Genomic DNA, 21,351 nt, shown 5'->3' with positions numbered 1-21,351 from the left:
TTTATAATGGTATATTTTATTTGTGCTTGTAGAAAATATCAAATGGAGAAAATAATTTCAAAGGCAAGTATTTATTAAATAATTCCCACAATTTTCTGGATATTTACAAAAATTTAAAGCAGTTCTTTATTTTGTGATGTGTTTCTTTTTTTCCCCTTTTCTATACACTTGAGATAGTTAGTATATTCTGCCCTCCCATGCCCCTTACATTTTAATCTTTTGTATGTATTGTAGAAATAGGAAAGGATTACTGAGTCTTACTCCTTTTAAAATGTTGGTTTAAGGTAATCTAAATCCTGGTTTAAAGTGATGGAAAGGATAAGTATTGTCTCAATCCATTTCAATTTAGAAACTTTTTGAAAAAATTGATCTTTTTCCTCCACATATTTTCACTTGAATAATTTTCCATTATGTTTTTATGAAATTTGCATTTTTCTTAGTGTGTGTATATGTATTTAATCTACTGAATCTATGCCCTGGATTTTATTCTTTCTTGATTTACATTCTAAAAAAAATCAATTCTTGATGAAATCTTATGAGTTTTCATGTTTTTCTTACCGTTAAATTTTAGAGATCATTTAAATTATGTAACCAAATATTTTTATAGAACTTTGTCGTCTGTGGAACTTTCAGTCATGTGTAATAGAAGTATTTAAATAGTTCTATAAAAGTCTAGACTGCGGGACTCAGAGGCAAGGGTGCCTGAATTGTGAAATTTTTTATGACCTCAATTCCTATAATTGGAAAAGTTAATTGAGCAAATTATATTTCATTTGCATAACACAAACTGGATTGTGTATATATCTGTATACATTTACAAGTTTCTAAGTGTTATATGTTATTATTGCAAATCTCTTGCTCAGTGTTCAGGGAAATCCACAATAATTAAGACACTATTTGAAAGCTTTCCTACCACTTCTGTACCAGTACCACAAATTTACTTTCTTAGCTTCTTCTTACTCCGTTGGATTCCTAAAGGTGGCTCATGGGATCTCTTTGGACCATCACAGGGTGAATGAGTTTGATTATTGGCTCATCGCTCCAGTACTTTATGTTCTACTTTTTCACGTGATTTCAAAGAGTTATTTCAATTCTGCTCATTTCTCATCATCTCTTTAAAACTTTTCTGCCTATAGAGACTATATCTGACTTCATTCTGAAATTCAATAAGTGATTAATTTTACTTACGAGAATTCTAGTAACACATAGGTCAAACAAAAAATTTTACACTGTTTTTATTGGCTTCTTGAATATATTTTACAACATTAACTAACCTGATATGATGAATATTAAACAAGTTTGACTGTCATGAAAACTTACTAGCAGCCTAAGTAAAAATCATGCCTGAATCCTGCCCCACCCCAAAATATTGAATTCATAATTTATATCCTACCCACTTTCAAAATTTGAAAAGTTATGTGACTAATGAAATTGTATAATTAGACTAACTAAATTATAATTTAAAACTAGTAAGAGAGGAAAGAAAATTACCTAAAATCTAAGCTAATATAATTATTATAATAATTAAATAATACTACATGTGATTCTGAACAAAGCAAGGAAGGGAACCAATGTGTTCCATCATTCTCATCATCTGATAAAGGGTATAGATCAAAGAGAGAAAACCTTTCTACTAGTAGAAAAGTATGAGAAGAATTTGCCTTGGGGTTCTTTGTGTGATGGTTGTTAAACCACCTATTGGACAAAGTTTCAGGCATTTAATTTGCAGGAGATGCAGAGACTTTATATGGCAATTGAAAAACTAATCCTCAGTACTAAGGGCATATCATCAAATAGTTTCTTTGGAAAGACATTTCCATAGTAAGTAGATAGCTATCTAGTAATAAAATGTGGCACAGATTTAGCATATTCATAGGCAGAGTTAGCAGTTACGTAAAACAAACCACTTTGGGCCTTGACATTGCTCTCTCCTCTATCGCTGCACTCTTCCATGTGTCTGAGAATTGCTGTTAGTGTGGCAGCACAAAGCACTCCAGGCTGGTTCCAGTTGGCATGCAAGGTGAAACTTCTTGCCATTTTGACCTACAGAAAGATCCTCAGATATTTATTATTTCAGATGTGCTTTTATAGGAACCAAATAGTAGAGTTTAAATTTGAACTCCTTATCTTTCTGGAATTATTATGTATATTACAGATCAGATATACAGGTTACCATTGATTTCACTGTGGTTGAAAGCACAAGCTCTGGAGTCAGATTTGAGTTCAAATTCTGTGCCTTTGATTACTCATCAGTGAAATGGAAATATTCATAATACTTTTACCTCATGGTTTTGTTGTGAGAATTTAATTTTTTAAAGAAGTATTTGGCATAAATGCTGGGGCTTAGGAAGTGCTAAATAGTAGAATAATCTATTGCTTTTGTGAGAAACTTGACCAGTATTTTTATCCATCTCTGGGAAGTGAAGTGAAAAGGTGCAGCCAAAAGAAAACATCATCAAATGGAATTTATCTAATTTTATTCTCTCTCTTTAGTGAAATCATGTTAATTGGTTAACCAGAGGATACAGCTATACATTTGATAAACTTTTCCCACTCAAGAGACTAAGAATAACATTTAAACATCTAAAGAATTTATTTTGAATCTTTTCTTGGCTTGTATGTGTTAAGCTTCTAGGGGACTCAACTGTGCCCCTCTCTGCTCCCCTTAGTGTCCTTGGTAATAAGAAACTTAGACCTTCCACTCAGTTTCTTGGCCAGTCATTATTTGGCAAATATATACATATATATAATAAAAATATATACACAAACACTCACACTCACTAATGTCTACTAGGTGCTAGGCACTGTGCTACTTTCTTTGAATAAAAAGAATAACAGAAATATGGTGCCTGTCCCCATGGAGCTTTCAGTCAATGCAGAAAGCTAATAAGTAGAGTGATAAGTGGAGAAAGTACAAGGTACTATGAGAATGTATAGGAGAAGTACTTCACCTGGATTTAGTGGGTTAAGATTTCCTGGAAACAGTGTTATCTATTTATATTCTACTTTTTTGCGTGTTTTCAAAGTGAGGAATCGGTAGGAGTTGGCAGTTCAAGAATGTAGAAGGGCTCAAGAGAGGAGTGTAGCAGGCAGAGAATGAAGTCTATGTAAAGTTGTGGAGGAGAGGGAGACATACTGAGGAGCTGAATAAAATTCAGTCAAGCCGGTATGTGCTGAGGAAGGAGGCTGAGAGGTAGGGAGGAGCAAATCAGGAAGGACCTAACAGGTCTCGTTATAAAATTCGGACTGTATTCTGAGGATACTGGGTAGCTATGGAGGAATAGATAGAGAACTGACTTGATTAGATTAGTGTTTTCTAAAGATTGCTTTTGCTGGAGACTAGGTTGAAGGGAGACAAGTCTGAGGCAGGGACAGAGCTATGAAAAGGCTATAGCTGAGGAAAAATGATAGGTAGTGGAGAGGAAGAGAAATAAAAAGGACTTGAAAGATAATTAGGAGGTAGAATTTAGTTGGGTATGGGGGCTGAAGGGAGAGGAACGGTTCAGTTATCCCTTTTTGATATATTTCTACCTGGCAAATCTGGATCTCCAAAATTAGATTTTAAAATGTACCACTAGCAACAGATAGTGCTAATCTCTAATTCCTTTGTAGCTGTGCCTTTGACTGTGGCGCAACAGCATTCAGTTCGGTGCTAACTGAAAACCTGATCCTATAAAGCTGAGAGGTAATTGCAAGCAGAGGGAAGAAGACAAATATTAAGAACCCTATTGAAAAGCTGTTTTACATGGTATGGTATACCTCCTGATTGTTTGGAAATCTCCTCTAGTTGTACAGCCATTGGTTTGCATTTAAGAAATAATGTGACTGAGTGCCTGGGGAAAAAGGGCAGAATCACAAATGTTGCAGATGTGTTGTGCAGCCAGGCACTGCCGATGAAAATGAAAGAATAACGTTAATTATTGTAATAAGAAGTCTGGTATTTTAGTTAGTATAACTTTAGAAGTGCAAGTACAGGTGATGATAACAGAAAAAGAATCAGACAAATGTATCTTGAAATGGTAAGAAAATGTGTAGTTCAAAGTCAGAGGGGTAATAGATGCTATATCTCTGTCAGTTCTCCATTATGCTAATTATTAATGCTGACCTTTCTAATACATTTCAAATAACAAATTTTCTCTATCAAATCTTTGAAAATACAGAGGTACTAACAAGGAGAAAAACTCAGTGATTAGTACAATTATATCTTTCTATTCATCATTTTCTGGGGTACTGAAATCTGCAAAAGAAAGCTTGTAGAGGAGAGTAGTTATGTACATGCCTTTGTTACATGAATAACTTCCAACTCTTCTCCTTTAGTTGACTTTAGGAAATTTGTTGTCTGGTTGTCATTGGGGTAGATCAGCATTGCAAATTTCTTTTGATATATTATTTTACAGTAACATTGTAATAGCATCTCAGAAGACTGGAATACTCAAGAACATAGTGCTCTGCTCTTTCACTTCTGTGAGTGAAAGTTAGGTTGAAAATCTGTTTTGGTTTATCTTTGTTGAAAGTTGAATGAGAATGTCACTATGCCTTCAGGTCGTGAGTTGGAATATCAAGAATATCAATTATAACTGTAGCTGTAGATTTTAGAATGTGTAAGAGAGTTGGTTTCCTATAGTACCTGTGAACCCTAGCAAAGGTCCAATAAACTCATTGGGAGTTACTCTTAACTATATCTCATTTATCAGTATACTTTCTTAGAGGTGACTTTTAGCAAAAGCTGAGTGTATAAGGAAAATATATAATGTTTTAGTATTTCTAATATGTTTATGGATTAGATGGAGATCTGGTTAATTACATATTGAGTCTTTACCGAGCACTTGGTAATATGCTTACAAGAGCTCACATAGAAATTAGGAAGATAGTAGTAAAACTAATTTGTATGAATTTATTGTATTTGGAAAGTATATTAATTGGCCTTTTAAGATCATTGACTACAAAGATACTGTGTGTTATCTTTGTACTCAAAAGTCTATGTGAATGACTTTCTTGGGAATTAGATTGGCAGACAGCCATTAAGTGAACCATCATTTATCTCCCACACTTAGCTGCAGTCTGTGCTCCTCCACTCCCTTAAACCCTGGTAAACGAATAGTAAAACTGCAGTCTGGGTGCCTTTTTTTTTTTTTTACCTCTTAAAATAAGAAGTGCACTAAGTTTCTTATCAAAGTGGGAATATCAGAGAAAATTTCTTTAAAAACAATAAGAACAAAAAACCCTGTAAGACACCTGAATTATTTTTTGAAATGTTAAGCCTTGAAGCATGTCATTTTTACATATACTTTCGTTAAGGAAATAAGCCTGATAAACACTTACATTTCAGAGACTGTTATGTTTTAGTTCAAGTTATAATTCTAGAAGTGTCATCTAAATGGAATTACTCTTTAGAATTTGACTTATAAAAATAATTTGTATATATTTGATTGATTGATTTAGATTTCCAGGAATATAGTGACATTATTTATAATATTATGTCTTTGTTTCTTCTTTGTAAAATCCCTTTGGAAAAAAACCCACTAGTTTTCTTAAGTGAAAACCATTTTAATGCCATGATACACTCTCAAGTCACTGGTGTTAAGTAGGCTAACTTTCCAGGAGAACTGTGTTATCACATTGATTCCATTCTGACCCTGGGATATTGGCTTTGACTCAGAGGCTTAGGGAATCTGGGAAACCCAGGAAAAATTACAATAAAAATTTACATAAAGGAAGTTATTACTTCCTTCTGGCCTGGTTCTGGTCAACCAGGTAAAATGGGATTTGAAACCTTTCACTAAAATAAAGTTTACTAAAGTCAGGTATGACTGTGTGTGAACTGAAGTAAGTCAGATTATATAATTACAATGCATATGTAATTGCTGTTGCTGAAAATTTAGAATAGCTGGGTTTTAAATTTTCAATTCTATGACTTAAAGTAAGGGAAGACACGTTAGAAGAGCTGCCTGTAATTCAAGATGGGGTTCCTCCAACTATGTGGGGCCATTGAATAAAAAGGAGGAAAAGAAACCTGTTGAATATTACGTTGAGGGAAGAGCAGTGGAAATTGTTCAGTGAACTGTTTTGATTATCTACTACATGTGAGGCACTGCTAGTTAAAGGTAGTGAGAACACAAAAGTGTAAGGTAAGAATTCTGCTTTCTAGCTCCTTTCCAATTCAGTGTAGGAGCTCTGACATTTTAAAAATTGAGAATAAAGAACCAAATTATGTTTGATATTTAGAGCAAATAATTGTTTTTAAATGTTTTCAGAAAGAGAGAGAAATAAAGAGAAAAAATTGACACAGAGCTCAATAAAATAACAGAAAGGAGGAAGTAGGTGCCCCAGAAGCAGAGAGTCAGACTTAGATGTAGGTCTGTTCCTCTTGGGAACATGTCCCAACACGTTCCTCTCCTTGGATTGTCTCTAAAGATGATCAAGGCAGTTTTGTGTGTTTTCAGCTAAGGCACAAATGCAGTGTTCATTTTTAAGTACTTGTTCCACATCGGATAAAGGAAAATGAACTTCCATAATTCCTGCATTAATTCAGATATATTGGTTGGTTTCTAGTTACTTTCCTTGGCGGCAGGGGAGCCTTTTTCTCCATGCTAGAATATCAGGTCCTTGAGGGCAGGGATGTTTGTCTTGTTTGTGGTATTCTAAGATCCTAGAACACTGCCTGGCACATTGTAGCCTCTCAGTAAGAAATTTTGAGTTAATTAAGTTTTAGAAATATGGGGCTCTGTAAATGGTACTCTTAAGTCTAATGATCAGCTGTCAACTCTGGTGCCTAGGCCTTTGATATGTTAACATTTTTTTTCTTATGAAGAGATCAGGTAGGGGAAGCATCTAAGATGATTCTTAGATTTTGAGCCTGGAGATATGGGGAGATGGTAGGGCTTTAATAGAAATTGGAACCACAGGAAAAGTAACAAATTTAAGAGGAAGTGTGATAAATTTTGTTTTGGAAATATTGAGTTTGAGGTGCCAGTGTTGGTCTAGCTAAATGAACATGTGGGTGAGTGGTTAGGCTCAGGGAATCCTTTACATAGAGGTGATAGATGAAGCCATGATTGTAGGTGAAACTGACAGTAATAATGGTGGCCACTGTTTATTGAGATCTTACTCTATGCCAGTCATGGTGCTTTATAAATTGATTTCATTTCATCCTCATATCTACCGTGTTAGGTAGATACTGCTGTTTCCCATTTCATGGTTGAGAACACTGAGGTTTAGCAAGATAGGTATCTTTCCCAGGATCACCTAGCTAGTAAGTGGTAGAGCCAGGTTTTGAATCTACCTTACTCATCTTACTCCAAAGTCATCAGCTGCTGCCAAGTGATACAGAAATGTACAGGAAAATCAGGACTGAGCAAAGACCACTGAATATATTTCCTAGGAATCATTGGCAACCTTCCTAGGAATCATTGGCAGCCTTCAAGAGAACTCTTATTAGAGTTGTAATGTGGGGACAGAGTACAGAGTGCAAGGAGTTAAGGAATAAATGAATGGAAAATTTTATGAAAATGGAAGTAGTAAATTAAAAAGGCAAGTTAGGGGAAAGCAAGAATAAATAGGACAGTAAAGTGACTTTGCAGGACCAAGAGAATTTGGGAGTTTTCTTAGGGTTTTTCTCTTGTCTTAAGATTCATTCATGCATGTATGCATTCATTTATTTCAGCAAATATTTATTGAATGCCTGTTCTGTGCCAGGTGTAGTGGGGAGATACAGCAGGAAACAGCACATGGTTTTGCTGTCACAGAGCTTAATTTTTCTTTTTTTTTTTTTTTTTGAGGAAGAGTAGCCCTGAGCTAACATCTGCTGCCAATCCTCCTCTTTTTGCTGAGGAAGACTGGCCCTGAGCTAACATCCGTGCCCATCTTCCTCTATTTTTATATGTGGGACGCCTGCCACAGCATGGCTTGATAAGCCGTGCATAGGTCCACACCGGGGATCCAAACCAGTGAACCTCAGGCCACCAAAGCAGAATGTGCAAACTTAACTGCTGTGCTGCCAAGCTGGCCCCACAGAGGTTAATTTTAATGGAGGCAGGGATGGAGATGTGTCAAGAAACACGTCAATCAGTCAGTGAGGAAAACATCAACATGGATAACTGCTATGCAAACAATTAAAAACAGAATATAACTGAATGTGACTGAACAGAAGCTTTAGATTGTATGATGGATAATGCCTGTTTTAGAGACATTCTCTGAGAATCTGAAAGATAAGAAGACAGCCAATAAGCAGGAAAAGAACAAGGCCTTAAGGTGTAAATAAGCTTGTCATTATTGGTTGGAAGCTAGAGAGCAAAGAGGAAAGTGGTATGAGATCAGAGTAGGCAAGATTCAGATCTTGTGGGGCTTTGTAAATTAGGGTAGAGTATGGATCTTTATTCTAAACAAAATTAGGAAATCGACACTTGAAGAGTTTTAAACAGAGAATTATACTGGATTTAATTTACATCTTAAAAGGAGCACCCTGGTTGTTGTATGGACAATATATTAATGGCGGGGGATATAAGTAAAAGCAGAGGACCAGTTATTAAGCTTTTACTCGTATTTACACGAGAGAAAATGGTGGCTTGGACTGAAGTCCTGGTAGTAGCAGAGTAGGGAGAAATGATTAAGTTTGAGATGTGTTTCGCCGGAGGATTTAATAGGACGTGCTGATGGATTAGATGTGGATTTTAAGTCAAAGAGAGGAATCATAGTGACTCCTGGATTTGGGGCTTGAACAACTGGGTGAATGAATGGGCAATATGAAAGGGAGACCTGGGCATGATTACAGATTGAAGTGAAGGATCCATTGGAAGGAGCGTTGTTGAAGTTTGCAAGGAAAGTAATTCGTGTTGTAGCCAAGTACCAAAGGAGGTGAGCACATAAGAGGGAACAGATTGAGACGTAAGTGTAAGAGTTAGCCTATAAAACCAGAAGGAAGGAGACAGAGATTTCAAGATGAAAAGGAAATAAGTTGAAAAGCAAATATTGGATAGCCTTGATCTTTAATAAAAAGCTAGATCTATTTGTATATTCAGTTATGTACAACTACATACTAATTGTTTTATGTTCCTCATATTAACTTTCTCATTTAAATGCTTTAACCTTAATTATGTTTAACACTGTGTAACCAATTATTTTGTGTATATATAATTTTTTTTTTTTGCAGGTTGTAAGTTCTACAAATGGAGAGTTAAACACAGATGATCCTACTGCAGGACGTTCAAATGCACCCATCACAGCCCCTACAGAAGTAGAAGTGATGGATGAAACCAAGTATGTGTTTGTTCTGCTTCTTTTAGTAACATTTTGTTCTTAAACTGCATGTTTGAGATTTATAGTCATGTACAATTATTTCAGGAAATTTTTTTCAAGGAGTAAGTGCATGTAAAAAAAGTGGTATGTTTAATTGTTTTGATCACTCAGTTTAAAATAGTGCTATTCCAGTAAATATTTTAATAATACAAAAATAGTTATTTAAGAACTGTGCTCAAACTCATATTTAGAATAAACAGCATATTTTTAGCTTTTTATTTTTAGGAATGTTGATGTATGAAAGTTATTGCTGTACTATAGATGCTCTTTTATTTCTGTAAGCATAAGTATTAATTTTATAGTATCCTGCATGCATTAATAATTAGTTTTAAATCTTTTTGTGAATGTAAAGTATAATCTGCTTGGAAAAAATTAAGCATGAAAACCAATGTGATAATTTCAATATGGGCTGTTTCTGATGATCTCTCTCTCTCTCTCTTTTTCCTTGTATTTTTTTTGTGTATAGCTGCCAGAAAGTGTTGAACATGTGGTGAGTTCTCAAGTGTAGGCAGGCAGAAATAGCTCCGCTGACTGTAATTTCAAAGATTTAGCACCATTTTGTGTTTTTCAAAAAAAAACCTTTCAACATAGAAATCGTAATTGGTAAAAGTTGTTCAAAAGTATTTGATGTCATTTATGTTACCTCTGAAAAGCAAGAAATAATTGTGTGAGGAGCTCTTTTGCCTGCTACAACTTTTTTGCTTCAAGTGATGTAGAATTGGGGCACTTTTTTATTGAGTGGATGTTGATACACCAACCCTGCTTGTGCTTGTGCATTTGTTCTGTAACACAGAGGCTTTGTTTGCTATTTTATTTTAAATAGAAAGACAGGTTTTTGAGTTAAGCTTCCTTTTTTCCTGTTTGTAATTGTTAAATACACGTAGCAAACCCCCATGCCCGCCCCGATAGTATCACTAAAACAGTATTTCATTTACTAATTTTATTGCCATTGAATACACATGGTACACAATCGATAAATTTCATGATAAACTATGGTGAGAGAGTGTTACGAAAAATCATCTACATAGTTCCTGCTAATTGCAGATATTATGAAAAATAATATTCCTATTAGTTGAAATAATGTTGAATTTAAACTATTTTCTGACATTTGCCTTTAGATGTAATGCTGTGTTTAAAATGCTTCTCTCAGTGTCAGAACAAATTCTTAGTCAGCCTTGGAGTGAATAAAGAAAGTTGCTTAGATTAGTAAATTTTGGAACATCCTACTCATATCCCAAAGGAACCTAACTTCCAAAATAAGGCTTATTTGCTGGCTGCAAGATGAGGAAACTTCTGTGGATATTTCCTTTTAAAGAGTAATGATCAAGTATCAATTTTAGTCAGTCTTGTCTATGGAATTTATTGACAGTATGACTTAGTTTAGTGGATTTCAGGATATAATTAGTCATCTACATACTTGTGCATTTTTACATCAAAACTAAAAACAGCAGTTAATGCTTATTTGTGTGCGGTTATAACTAAGGACAGTTATAAAAGTAGGGTGGCAGTGTGGCTGATTAGAATGCACGTGTCTTTTGCAGTTAAACATAGGTTATAGAATCCTACTTCTGCCCCTTACTTGTTACCTTCTTCAGGCTTGTTGCTTTTTCTGTAAAATGAGGCTAATAATACCTACCTCATAGATTCTTGAGAAAATTAAAAGTGATAAAGCACTGGTATTTTGTCTGGCACATGGCAGGTACTCAATAGCTGTTATTACCCCTATTTTTCTCCACTTCCAGCTGCCAGTGACCTTTCTCATGTTCGTTGGCCCAGGCTTGTACTTCTTCCGTCACTGTCCCCAATTTTTACTTCTATACCCACATTCTTCACTGAAACTGGCTGTTCTGGTTTACATCCTCCTAGAGACCTGCCTTCAACTGGATCTATTACGTTTTTCCATTTATTCATTCAACAGTTGCACTGCTTGGATTTCAGAAATATCTAATACTGTCCTTGCCCTTGAGTAGATTACACATCAGCAGGGAAGATTGCGATTGTATTAGTATATGTCACTATATGATAAATACTATGAAAAAATATATAAAGGCTTTTTAAAGATAGAAAAGTATGAAAGAGGATGTTAGAGCTTGTAAAGAAAAAGACTACTTACTGGCAAGATGATGAGAGCATGCTTTATGGAGGTGTTTTTGAAGAATGGCATAGTAATTTAGTTGAGGTGGGTGTAGGGGTGTATGTTTATGGGTTTGGGTTTCTATCTGTACGTGCTGGAAGATGAGAAAAAAGGAAGTGATAGGAAGGCTATTCCTGAAGGAAAGCTTCTCCATTGCTTGGAGCATCAAGTCCAGATTGCTTGGTGTGGCACCAGCGCCCCTCCTCCCTTTCATAGTGCGGCTCTGCCTGTCTTTCCCATTTTCCATTCTGAACCCTTTTTTCATTGGTTCCTTAAGTCTGCCATTGATATTTTATTCTCTTTATCTATGTTCCACTTTTTGAAACTTCTTGAATTTCTTGAAAATAAGGCCTTTTTCATCTTCAGATCCCCAAGGCCTGAAATAGTATGCCTCAATAAATTATTACTAAATAATTGACTAAATAATGTAGTGTATCCATACATTGGACTATTAGTTGACAATATAAAAAAATGAAATTGAAAACATTATGCCAAGTGAGAGAAACCAGATTCAAAAGGCCATATATATCATGTGATTCTGTTTCTATGAAATGTCCAGAATAGGCAAATATATAGAGACAGAAAGTAGACAGTGATTGCCTGGGGCAGGGAAGAGGAGGATGGGAATGACTGCTAATAGTAAGGTGTTTCTTTATGGGGTGATGAAAATGGTTTGAAGTTAGATAGTGGTAATGGCTGCAAAACTCTTTGAATATATTAAAAACCACTGAATTGTACACTTTTTAAAAGGGTGAATTTCATGATATGTGAGTTATATCTTAATAAAGCAGTTATTTTAAAAAAAATGGATGGCAATCCATGATTTCAGTAAAGGTTTACTCCAGATGGGTTACAGAAATCCTCAGAACTTCCCTAATTCTTCATTACTTAAAAACTTTCTTTAGACACATAACAGGTTGTCTTTCCTTTGATCAGGGTTAGTCGAACAGTCTTACAAGTTTATTATTGCATTCCTCATATCCTCTTGGTCTGTGATTAAGAAATGTGAACAGGATTTATTTTTCTGCTTTTTATTCTACAGTGGACATTTTAGAGTCTCTAGTTTCCTAGAATAGTACCTCAGAAGGTAAATATATGATTTCCAAGTGCTAGAAAGTATTCTATTCCCCCAAGTATGAAGTGGCTCTTTCATTAGTAATGAGATTTTGCTTTCCTCTTTTTCTGTAGCGGAGAATTTTTTTCAAGACAGATAATACAAATGGATCATTTGTTCCAGGAATTTAGGATAACACATCTTGCTTTAGTGTAGTTGTTGAGTTTTTAAGTAGTATGAAATTATCATTTTTTTTCTTTGTTTCTCTTTCTTTCCCCTTTCCAACATTTACTGGATAGTTATTGTGTGTTCATATATGATGATTATGCAGATAAGTCAAGGCCCTTGTGTCCCATTAGAGAAGATAGTAAGTACACCAATGACTTTTTCATAGTGGTTTCAACCCTGGCTTCCTATCACACTCATCCAGGGAGTTTTAAAAATATGCCAGTGCTTAGGCTGCACTATCAGAGTTTCTGATTTAATTGATCTGTGCTGGGGTCTGATTACCAGTATTTTTAAAACGCTTTTAAACTGATTCTAGGGAACAACCAGGATTGAGAATCATTGGTCTAATACAAGGCATTATAGGATTGGCACTATAGAATACAATGTTTGTTATTGGAATTTAGAGACTGGAGTATGCACTTCTAGCTGGGAAGATCAGAGAAGTCTTCACGGGTAAGGATATATTTGTACTAGTTTTCCAAGATGAGTATGATTTGGCAAAGGAGGTGGATAGAGGGAGTCAGAGAGAAGAGGTAGAGCAATGATGTGGAGCAAGGAAGGAATGGGGTGGGTCTGAGGAGTAAGCCATGTGGGGAGAGAATGTGTGAATACATTGGTGGGAACTGAGATCCAATAAGTGTTCAATCTCAAAGGGCCTTAGTAGCCAAATGAAAAAAACCAGACGTCTTTTCACAGCACAAGAAAGCAAGCTGTGGATATCAAGCCAGTAAAAGATATAATCAGATTGAACCATAGGAAAATTAATTTGGCAGCAGTTTTGAGGCTTACATCATTTCCTGTAGTTCATCAAATTTCAGAAAATCTTCCTTTCTTTCTCCCCTAGGATAGGCTGCCTGGAAAGGAATCCTAATGGAGGGTGAGAGAAGAATGGAAATAGGTTGGAACCAAATTTTAGGAGCTGTGGGGACTTAATGCCTTAGACGGTGGAGAACCGCTGCTGAGATTAAGGAGGATAAGGGCATAGCCATATTTATGATGGGGGAAGTTTGGATGGCGGATTGGAGAGAGGAGACACTTAGAGTGGGAAGTCACTTAAAAGGCTCTTAGCAATGGTGGAAGTGAGAAGTTCCGAACTAAGCCAGCATGAGAGGATGGAAAATTTTGAAAGTCGTTTCAGACTGGAGGGACTAATTGGATGTGAATGAAGAGGAAGAAATTTACGATGAGGTTGAGTCTGCAGGTTCCTAGTTAGAGTGGTTATATGGGTGGTCTTGCTCTCTGATCTAAACTCTTCTTGCTTAACTAAAGAGTTCCTCATTTTAAATCAAGAGATCCAGAGATATAAATTACATTTTAGGTATACATTTTAAGGGGAAAAAATCCCTTGTCAGAGAATTAAAGATTAGATGTCATAAAAGATATTTTCCATATATTCGTCACCCCAGGTGAAGAGAGGATAGATTCTAGAGTCTTAAGTGGATAGCGCCTGGCAGGTCCCAGCAGTCTCTCAAGTACAGGATGAGCCGGTGAGTCTTTGTAGAAGGACAGATAAGAACCTCAGATCCAGACAGAGAAGCATGCTTCAGTTTCTGGGTAGGTCTGTGAGAAGGAAGTATATGTCAACAATCCAGGAAGACAAGCCAAATTCTACATGAAGAAGAGGACAATGAGTAAAAGGGACATGGTGCAATATCAGTAGCAAAGTCTTGACTCTCACTATGTATGTTTTCTACCAAGTTAGGGCTTTGATCTGTTATAATTTCCTGTTTTCTACCTAAACTCTATTTAAAGCAACAACCTTAAAGTTCATCAGAAGCAGGACTTAGTGTTTACTCCCAAAGGATTTAAGAGTAGAGATGTGGCTTCAGAGCTTTTAGGCTAGCTGCGGAATGATCATGTCAGAAGCATGAACCTGACTTGTGGGAGCGTAGTGGCTCAGTGGAACCACATAAGCAATAATCAAAAAAGAGCCAAGGAAAAGAGAGGCATTGACAAGAATGTGATTTAGATGTTTGGTAAGCTTAATCAGTTTCCCCAAGGTAATTGTCAACAGTCCAGATCTGAAGAGACCCCAAATGAGCTATGAACTAATGTATGAGAAAATGTAGCCACTGAGCAGCAAGGGGCTAAGATATATTTAAAAATTTTAAAGGTTTGAATAATTTTTTAAGACCAGATAATTGAGTTTATTGATAAAAATAGCTTGCTCACATCATCTCTGAGAACCTCTGTATCTGCTGATTCCTGGAATCTTTGCTATTATTTGTAGTTATTATTACCAATAACTTTTTCCCCCTTTCATGTGTACCAAGTATTAAAATTACATTGCCTCTTTTTATGCATTTGCCTGCACTCATATAAATTCATGGCATGATGTCCACTCAGTATCTCCTGTGCTCAGCTCAGAGCATCTGGGACAAGGCCTCATTGGAATTAGAGAAGCGGGAGGGGCGACCTGGCTGCATCTAGAGAGCAGTGCTTCTGGGGATTGAGACTCCCTTAAGAATCTAGTGCAAGCCATTTTTCACCAGAAAAGCTTCCACAGCCCCTAAAATCGGCGTTTTTTGAGGTTTCACTAGGGTTTGTGGTTTATGGGTAAGAACTTTAGCTTTGGAATGTACTCTAGAATCTTGACTAGGTTCTTACTCTAGGAGTTGCATTTATGAGGCAAATCATTTTTTCATTAAGTGAGGAACCTTGTGCCCATTTGTAAGATGTATCTGTGAGCAGGATCTTATGAAGCTTACGTTCTATGTGAAGGCAGATAATAAGCAAATAAATAAAATAAATTCAGATTAGTACTTAAGTATTGAGAGGGAAATAAAACATTTATGTGACAGAATGGCCATATGGCAGCAGAACTATTTTAGATTGAGTGCTCCCGCACAGGAGACAATTGAGATGAGACCTAACTTCTTGATCACTAAGACTATAAATGAGTCGTTTTGGTAATGACTTTTAAAAAACCAGCCCCGAAGTTAAATATCAATTTCCTTCTTAACTTCTGTAAGTAAGTATATCATATTTTGAGAGCATCTGTGTTGTCTCTCTGTATTTGGATGCATTCATATTGCATAAAGCAAGGCTGCCCTCTGGTGGTAGTCTGTTTAATAGCATGCCAGCTTTACTTCTGCAAATCTGTTTCAAAGGTGTGCTCTTAATTTAGTGGGATTTATTTGTGAAAAATAGATATCTTTTTTTTAGATTGCTTTTGAATTTAAAAGGCCTTTACAATTATAATTTATTTGAACATCTTATTTAGTCTCAAATAAATGCTTGGAGTGGTTTTCTCTGTTCAATGATTTTTACACGGTTGAAGGAAAGATTACCTAAGAAATGGGAAGAAAACTCTCAGAACTGAAAGCAGATTAATGATACTGGAAAAATAAGCAAGGTGAATTGCTAATACAAGTGTAGGAAATGTGAGACTTGAACTTGTTTATCGAAACATGTATTATATTAAATTCCCCATTCCAAAAGGCTTTATACCTTACAACACTTTCTCAGTAGAAAATTGTTAGAAAAATGTATTTTGGAATTTGAAAAGATAAACAACAGTATTTAGGAACAGCGAACATTATTAATAGGACTTTACATTAAATGGTTAATAAATTTCCATTAAAATATCATATTCTTAAATTTAATAGTCTAAATATTTGGTCTGTTTCCTCTAAATACTAATTTTTTAATGTTTTGGTTTTTGCAATATGGATGTTTTCTCTTTCCTAAGTCTTTAATTGAAAGTTTCTTTTTGGAATAATGGTTTTCATCTCTTACAGAGTAGTTTGACGAATAATTTTTTGTTTTGCTTTTGTATTTTAGAGAATTCATATAAGAGATTTGAGAAAGTATTAGGTAGCTGACAGGAAATAAGTTTGACTATTTTTCTAAAACCAGGGAAAATCTATTTTACCTATAGTCTTCATTTACAGTGTTAGCTCTTTTCAAGGCCTTTGATTGGGCAATTTATTTCCATTCTTTTTGGTAGTAACCTCAAAGGAAAATTCATAAAGATTGATAACTGCACGTGTTTCTAGTTGAATCTTTATCAGGTGATATATATAATTTTGAATTATTCACATTCCATGGTCTAGTCATTATGTGCTGTTTGAGTGCAGTTAAAAATGCAATTGTGTAATTTGGTTTTGAAAGCCATGTAGTCATTCCATAATCATGGCATAAAGCACAATAAATGGTCTGGAATTATTTTGGACTAAAGATAGTGTGGATGGAGAGATTGTGTAATTTAACTGGACAGTGTGGATTTCTGTTTACCTTTATTTCACAGAAAGATATAAAAGATATCTAGCAAGCATTTCATTTTTCATAATCTTTTACTGAATAGGACACTTAAAGCTGTACTGTCTCTATTAGGCTTAGCTTGAAAATGTTGAGTTAGGGGCTGGCCCCGTGGCCAAGTGGTTAAGTTCATGCACTCTGCTCCGGTGGCCCAGGGTTTCGCTGGTTTGGATCCTGGCATAGACATGGCACCGCTCATCAGACCATGCTGAATCAGTGTCCCACATGCCACAACTAGAATATATAACTATGGACTGGGGGCTTCTGGGAGAAGAAGAAGAGGGGAAAAAAGAAGATTGGCAACAGATGGTAGCTCAAGTGCCAATCTAAAAAAAAAAAATGTTGAGTTAATATCCTTTTATATAGATGGGCTGATAGGAATTACAGGAACATCTTTATAAGGTCACATTATATACAGGCTTTGAATTGGCAGCGTTTTGTTGATGGAATCACTGTGTGTATAAATATGCCTTGCTTTTATTACAAAATATGACTTACACATTAATATACATACGCTGGGCTTCACTGCGGGGAAAAAAGAGCCTCTCTATGTGTGGAGCCTGTTATCCTAATGTTCTGGTAGATTGATTTCCTTTTAAGTGTGGAAGGGTAAAAAAGCCAGGTTTCTAGAATATATATATGTGTGTGTTATATATTAGCTGCTGATCACAGATTCTTAATTAACTTTCAGTGCGTACCAGCGTCAGCGTTGTTCTGCATGTGTTACGTCTTCTCATGACTGGGAGAGTTTACTTTGAGAAGAACTAGTTCTCTCAGGGATCATCTCTAGATTTTTTTCACTAGGAATAAAAATAAGTAGGATATTTCCTTCATAGACTGCAAAACTGAATCAGTTTTCACTTACAAAACTGGGTCACCTTGATTATGCTATTTTAAATGTTAAGCATAATTTTTATCTCAATTAAAATAACTTGTGATAAGCTTGTCCTTCTTTAATCTTTAAAGATTTAAAAAGTACCAGTCTTGACATTCTTATTATATTTAGTGTATTTTCTCTCTTTCTTCTTTCTCTCTTCATCATAAATATGATGGAACATGTTGAAGGGTGTGTTTGGGATTTCCCTTTTTATTTTTGGAATCTAGACTAATTCTTAGTGAAAATAAAATCCCCAATATTAGGATCATTATTGCTTTTCTCACAGTGGCTTCAACAATCATATATAAATATCAGGAGCACAGGGAGCGAATGCATAAGGTGAACTTTATAAAAGCATGTCACTGCCAGAAAGTAATAGGTATCCAAAATAAAATGTAGTGGGTTGGTTAGGATTCAGAACTCCATAGCTTCTCAAGTAGACTTGGTGTAAAGCCTTTTCAGTTTAGTTGCTCCTTTTCATGTGCATAGAATGTCTTGCTATTCCTAAAAGGCATGTTGATGAGACAATAGCAATAACTCTGCCATAGTTTCACTAATATATATGCTTCATTGGCATGTTCACTGTTTATCTTGCACTAGCCTGTTGCTTTTTATGACCATTTAAATTAATATGATAGATTCAGCCTTTGTTACGTTTTAGTGCTTTTGTAATAAAAGGAGTTTCTCCCTCCATCTGCAGGTGCTGCTGTTTTTTCAAACGAAGGAAAAGGAAAACCATACAGCGCCACAAATGACTCTGGACACAGACAGATCATGGGGAGTTACTTACGTGTTCATCTGCTGTCTTGTGACTAAAATCATCTCTGTAGTGACCACATATATTTTCAAGGACTCACTCTTAGAAACAAAAATGTCATACTTTCATACTTCATTTTGTGGTTGTCTTACATTCATATTTTTTCGAATTTAACTTTTATGGAAGCTTTAAAGTTTTGTCAAAACATGAGTGCTTTGCCCATCAGTGAATGGAATGGACCAATGAGGTGGTATTGGTGAATACAGTTCTATAGAACATTTTCAGAAGCTCTCCTCCTGTTGTAGAAAGCAGTACAGTATCTTCAGTGTCAACCAGTTATCTACCGAATCTGGCTTTTTATAACTTCTGTAAGAGCATAATCAAACAGGAATTTTCTCCCCAGTGGATAACGCAACAGAGAAAACAGAGTTGCCCACATATCTAAAAGAAGTTATTCCTTGAGAAGTTCGTTTTTTGTGTGACATCTGCATTGATTTCAGTCTTACTGATGGTACTGCTGTTCATGAGGCATCTTAACATTCTCTCTCTGAAATCATGGTACAGCCACTGCCCAGAGGTACTGAGGAAAAAGCTCTGTGGGTTCGGCGGATGGTAGTAGTAAAATGAATTGCGAGTAGTGTGGTAAATATGAGCTCTGCTTTTGTTGCACCACTATGTGAAGTACAGTGTTGCCGAAGTGGCAAAAGCGCTTATTTTAAAAAATGCAAAATATTTGTATAATGTAACTTTTTGCTTCCAGATAATAATGTATGTTAGACAGCAAGAAATGAATACTTCAAGAAATAAGACATGTTGGAGTTTAAAAAAAAAAATACACTAAGGAGAAGAAATAAATGTGAATCTCATTGCAATGTGTAAAGTTGAAGTCTAAGGAGATCCCACTGAAACCTACTGCTGAATGATTACGTTCTCCTTAAGCAGAAAACTTTCGATGTGCCATGTAATGGTGTCTGTTTATTAATTATTTGCTCTTTGATAAAAAAGAAAGACCCCCAGCAATAAAAACTGGGTCACTCTATTGCCCTCTGTGCACATTAGTCTCTTGTATTCAACTTTGCTGGTTCTCGGGAATTTTCCTACTTTTTAGCAGAATTTTGATGATTGAAAACTATTTTGGAGAGGAGGGATCAGGTGCTTTGCCTCCGTAGTCTTTTGAAGTGCCTGCATACGAACAAAGCGACGGTTCTGTAAACAAGGAAACCCAGTCCACTTTTCAAGTATGCTTTGTTTTAAACCATAAAGACACAGGTGTACTTTGTCACATCCTACTAGCCAGGATTTTCAAGAAGAGTTACAACAAAAAGACTGGCTAGAAATACAGTTATGTTGCCCAATCTCATATCCAACTTTCATTTATAAAATGGTTACTTACTCCTTCCGTGCAGCCCCTTCTTTGTCTTTAAGTGCCTGCCTCCAGGCGTGCTTATTTATTTTTATTGTCTCAAGGTAACATTTAAAATGTGTAATTAAAGTAAATAAATCTACATTTTTGACTTCATTATTGCATTTACAGGGATTTAATTGTGCTTTGTAATTTATTTTTCTTATTAGCCAAAAGCAGTGCATTGTTTTTGATGAATTAGGCACCCATATGAATACTGTAAATCAAGACATTGTTCATCATTGTTGCTCTGAATCCTATGAATGATCTTTTTAAGTTCTTGATTTTAAAGACCTACACTCAGCCTAGAAAACATTTGCTGTATAATTTGGTCAACAGAGTCCATTCTATCTATTTGTATACTGTCATGATGTCTTAAACTACAGGAGTTACATACTGAGTTTTTATTTTTGTTTGCTTTGAGCAAGGTAGATGGATGTTTTGGCCATTATAATGTGAAACCACTTCTTTCTTTACAGTATTTGACCAAATTTGTGTGTCTATGATATTTGTAAATACATGCAATATCTGTATTTCTTATCATAAGCCTATTTAGTTTTATTCTCAGTAGGGTTTTTGGACTGTACAGTGTTTATATGATCTGAACTCCTTATACATAAGAAGGTGTGTATATTAATCCAATTATGGACTTAAAATATTTTAAAAGTATAAATACCCTTATTTGCTGCAAAGACCAGTGTGTAGACATTTGCTTTTTAGCAATATTTTTAAGTGCTCCATTTTAATGCCAAGGAATAAGTCTTTTGGCAACACAAACTGGTCAATAATAGGTAATGCAGGTATGTTCAGGTTAAGCCCAACAATGTTTTGCATTTTTATGCTTCTTTTCTGTCAACACTAATGAAGTCAACATTGCCTGAATGTCTGAATAATGAAACACATCCCTGTTTAAAAGTATGTAACTGAAAAAGAAATAAAAAATAAAGGTAGTTTTTTTAAACTTGCTCTTTCCCCTTTCCTCTAATCATGGGTAAAATAATGCCACTCACTAATTTAAGATCGGGATTTTAAAAATTCAGTTCATTTAGTTTAGTGTGTGTGAGAAGCAGAGCTAGAGGAATATGCTTTTGTGTTTTCATTTTTGTCTTGTTGGAACCCCATTGTGAAGAGCACATACCAGGAAGGATCTAATCTTTCTATAATGAAAGTTTAAAAAAATTTTTTGTTACACTTCTCTGAACTACTTAGTAGAGCAATTAATTAAAACTGATGCCACTAATAAACCAAGGGAAAAGGAATCATTTTATTCCTTTTGAAAAATGAAGTCCTACTATTATGTTCACAGAAATGAAACATTATTAATCCAACTTTAAGTGAATGACTT

At 35.4% G+C, this 21,351-nt stretch overlaps 1 protein-coding gene across 26 annotated transcripts in view; it reads left to right on the top strand.

Moving 5' to 3' along the window:
• CSNK1G3 (casein kinase 1 gamma 3) overlaps positions 1-20,967 on the top strand; it is a 104,813-nt gene extending 83,846 nt beyond the window's left edge. For 14 of the 26 annotated variants that reach the window (XM_014730713.3, XM_014730712.3, XM_070233150.1 and 11 more), the window contains 3 exons: positions 9,149-9,255; positions 9,761-9,784; positions 18,548-20,967. In XM_014730713.3, the coding sequence (XP_014586199.1) occupies positions 9,149-9,255; positions 9,761-9,784; positions 18,548-18,602 (186 nt within the window). In that variant the 3' untranslated portion in view covers positions 18,603-20,967. The remainder of the gene's footprint in view (positions 1-9,148; positions 9,256-9,760; positions 9,785-18,547) is intronic. The other 12 variants (XM_070233162.1, XM_014730714.3, XM_070233154.1 and 9 more) reach the window with 1 other exon arrangement.
• Positions 20,968-21,351: the final 384 nt, after the last annotated feature.

This window comes from Equus caballus, chromosome 14 (assembly GCF_041296265.1).
Source record: "Equus caballus isolate H_3958 breed thoroughbred chromosome 14, TB-T2T, whole genome shotgun sequence".
NCBI lineage: Eukaryota > Metazoa > Chordata > Mammalia > Perissodactyla > Equidae > Equus > Equus caballus.
Note: the sequence above shows the minus strand (reverse complement) of the source record. Positions and strands in the feature narration are given on the sequence as shown.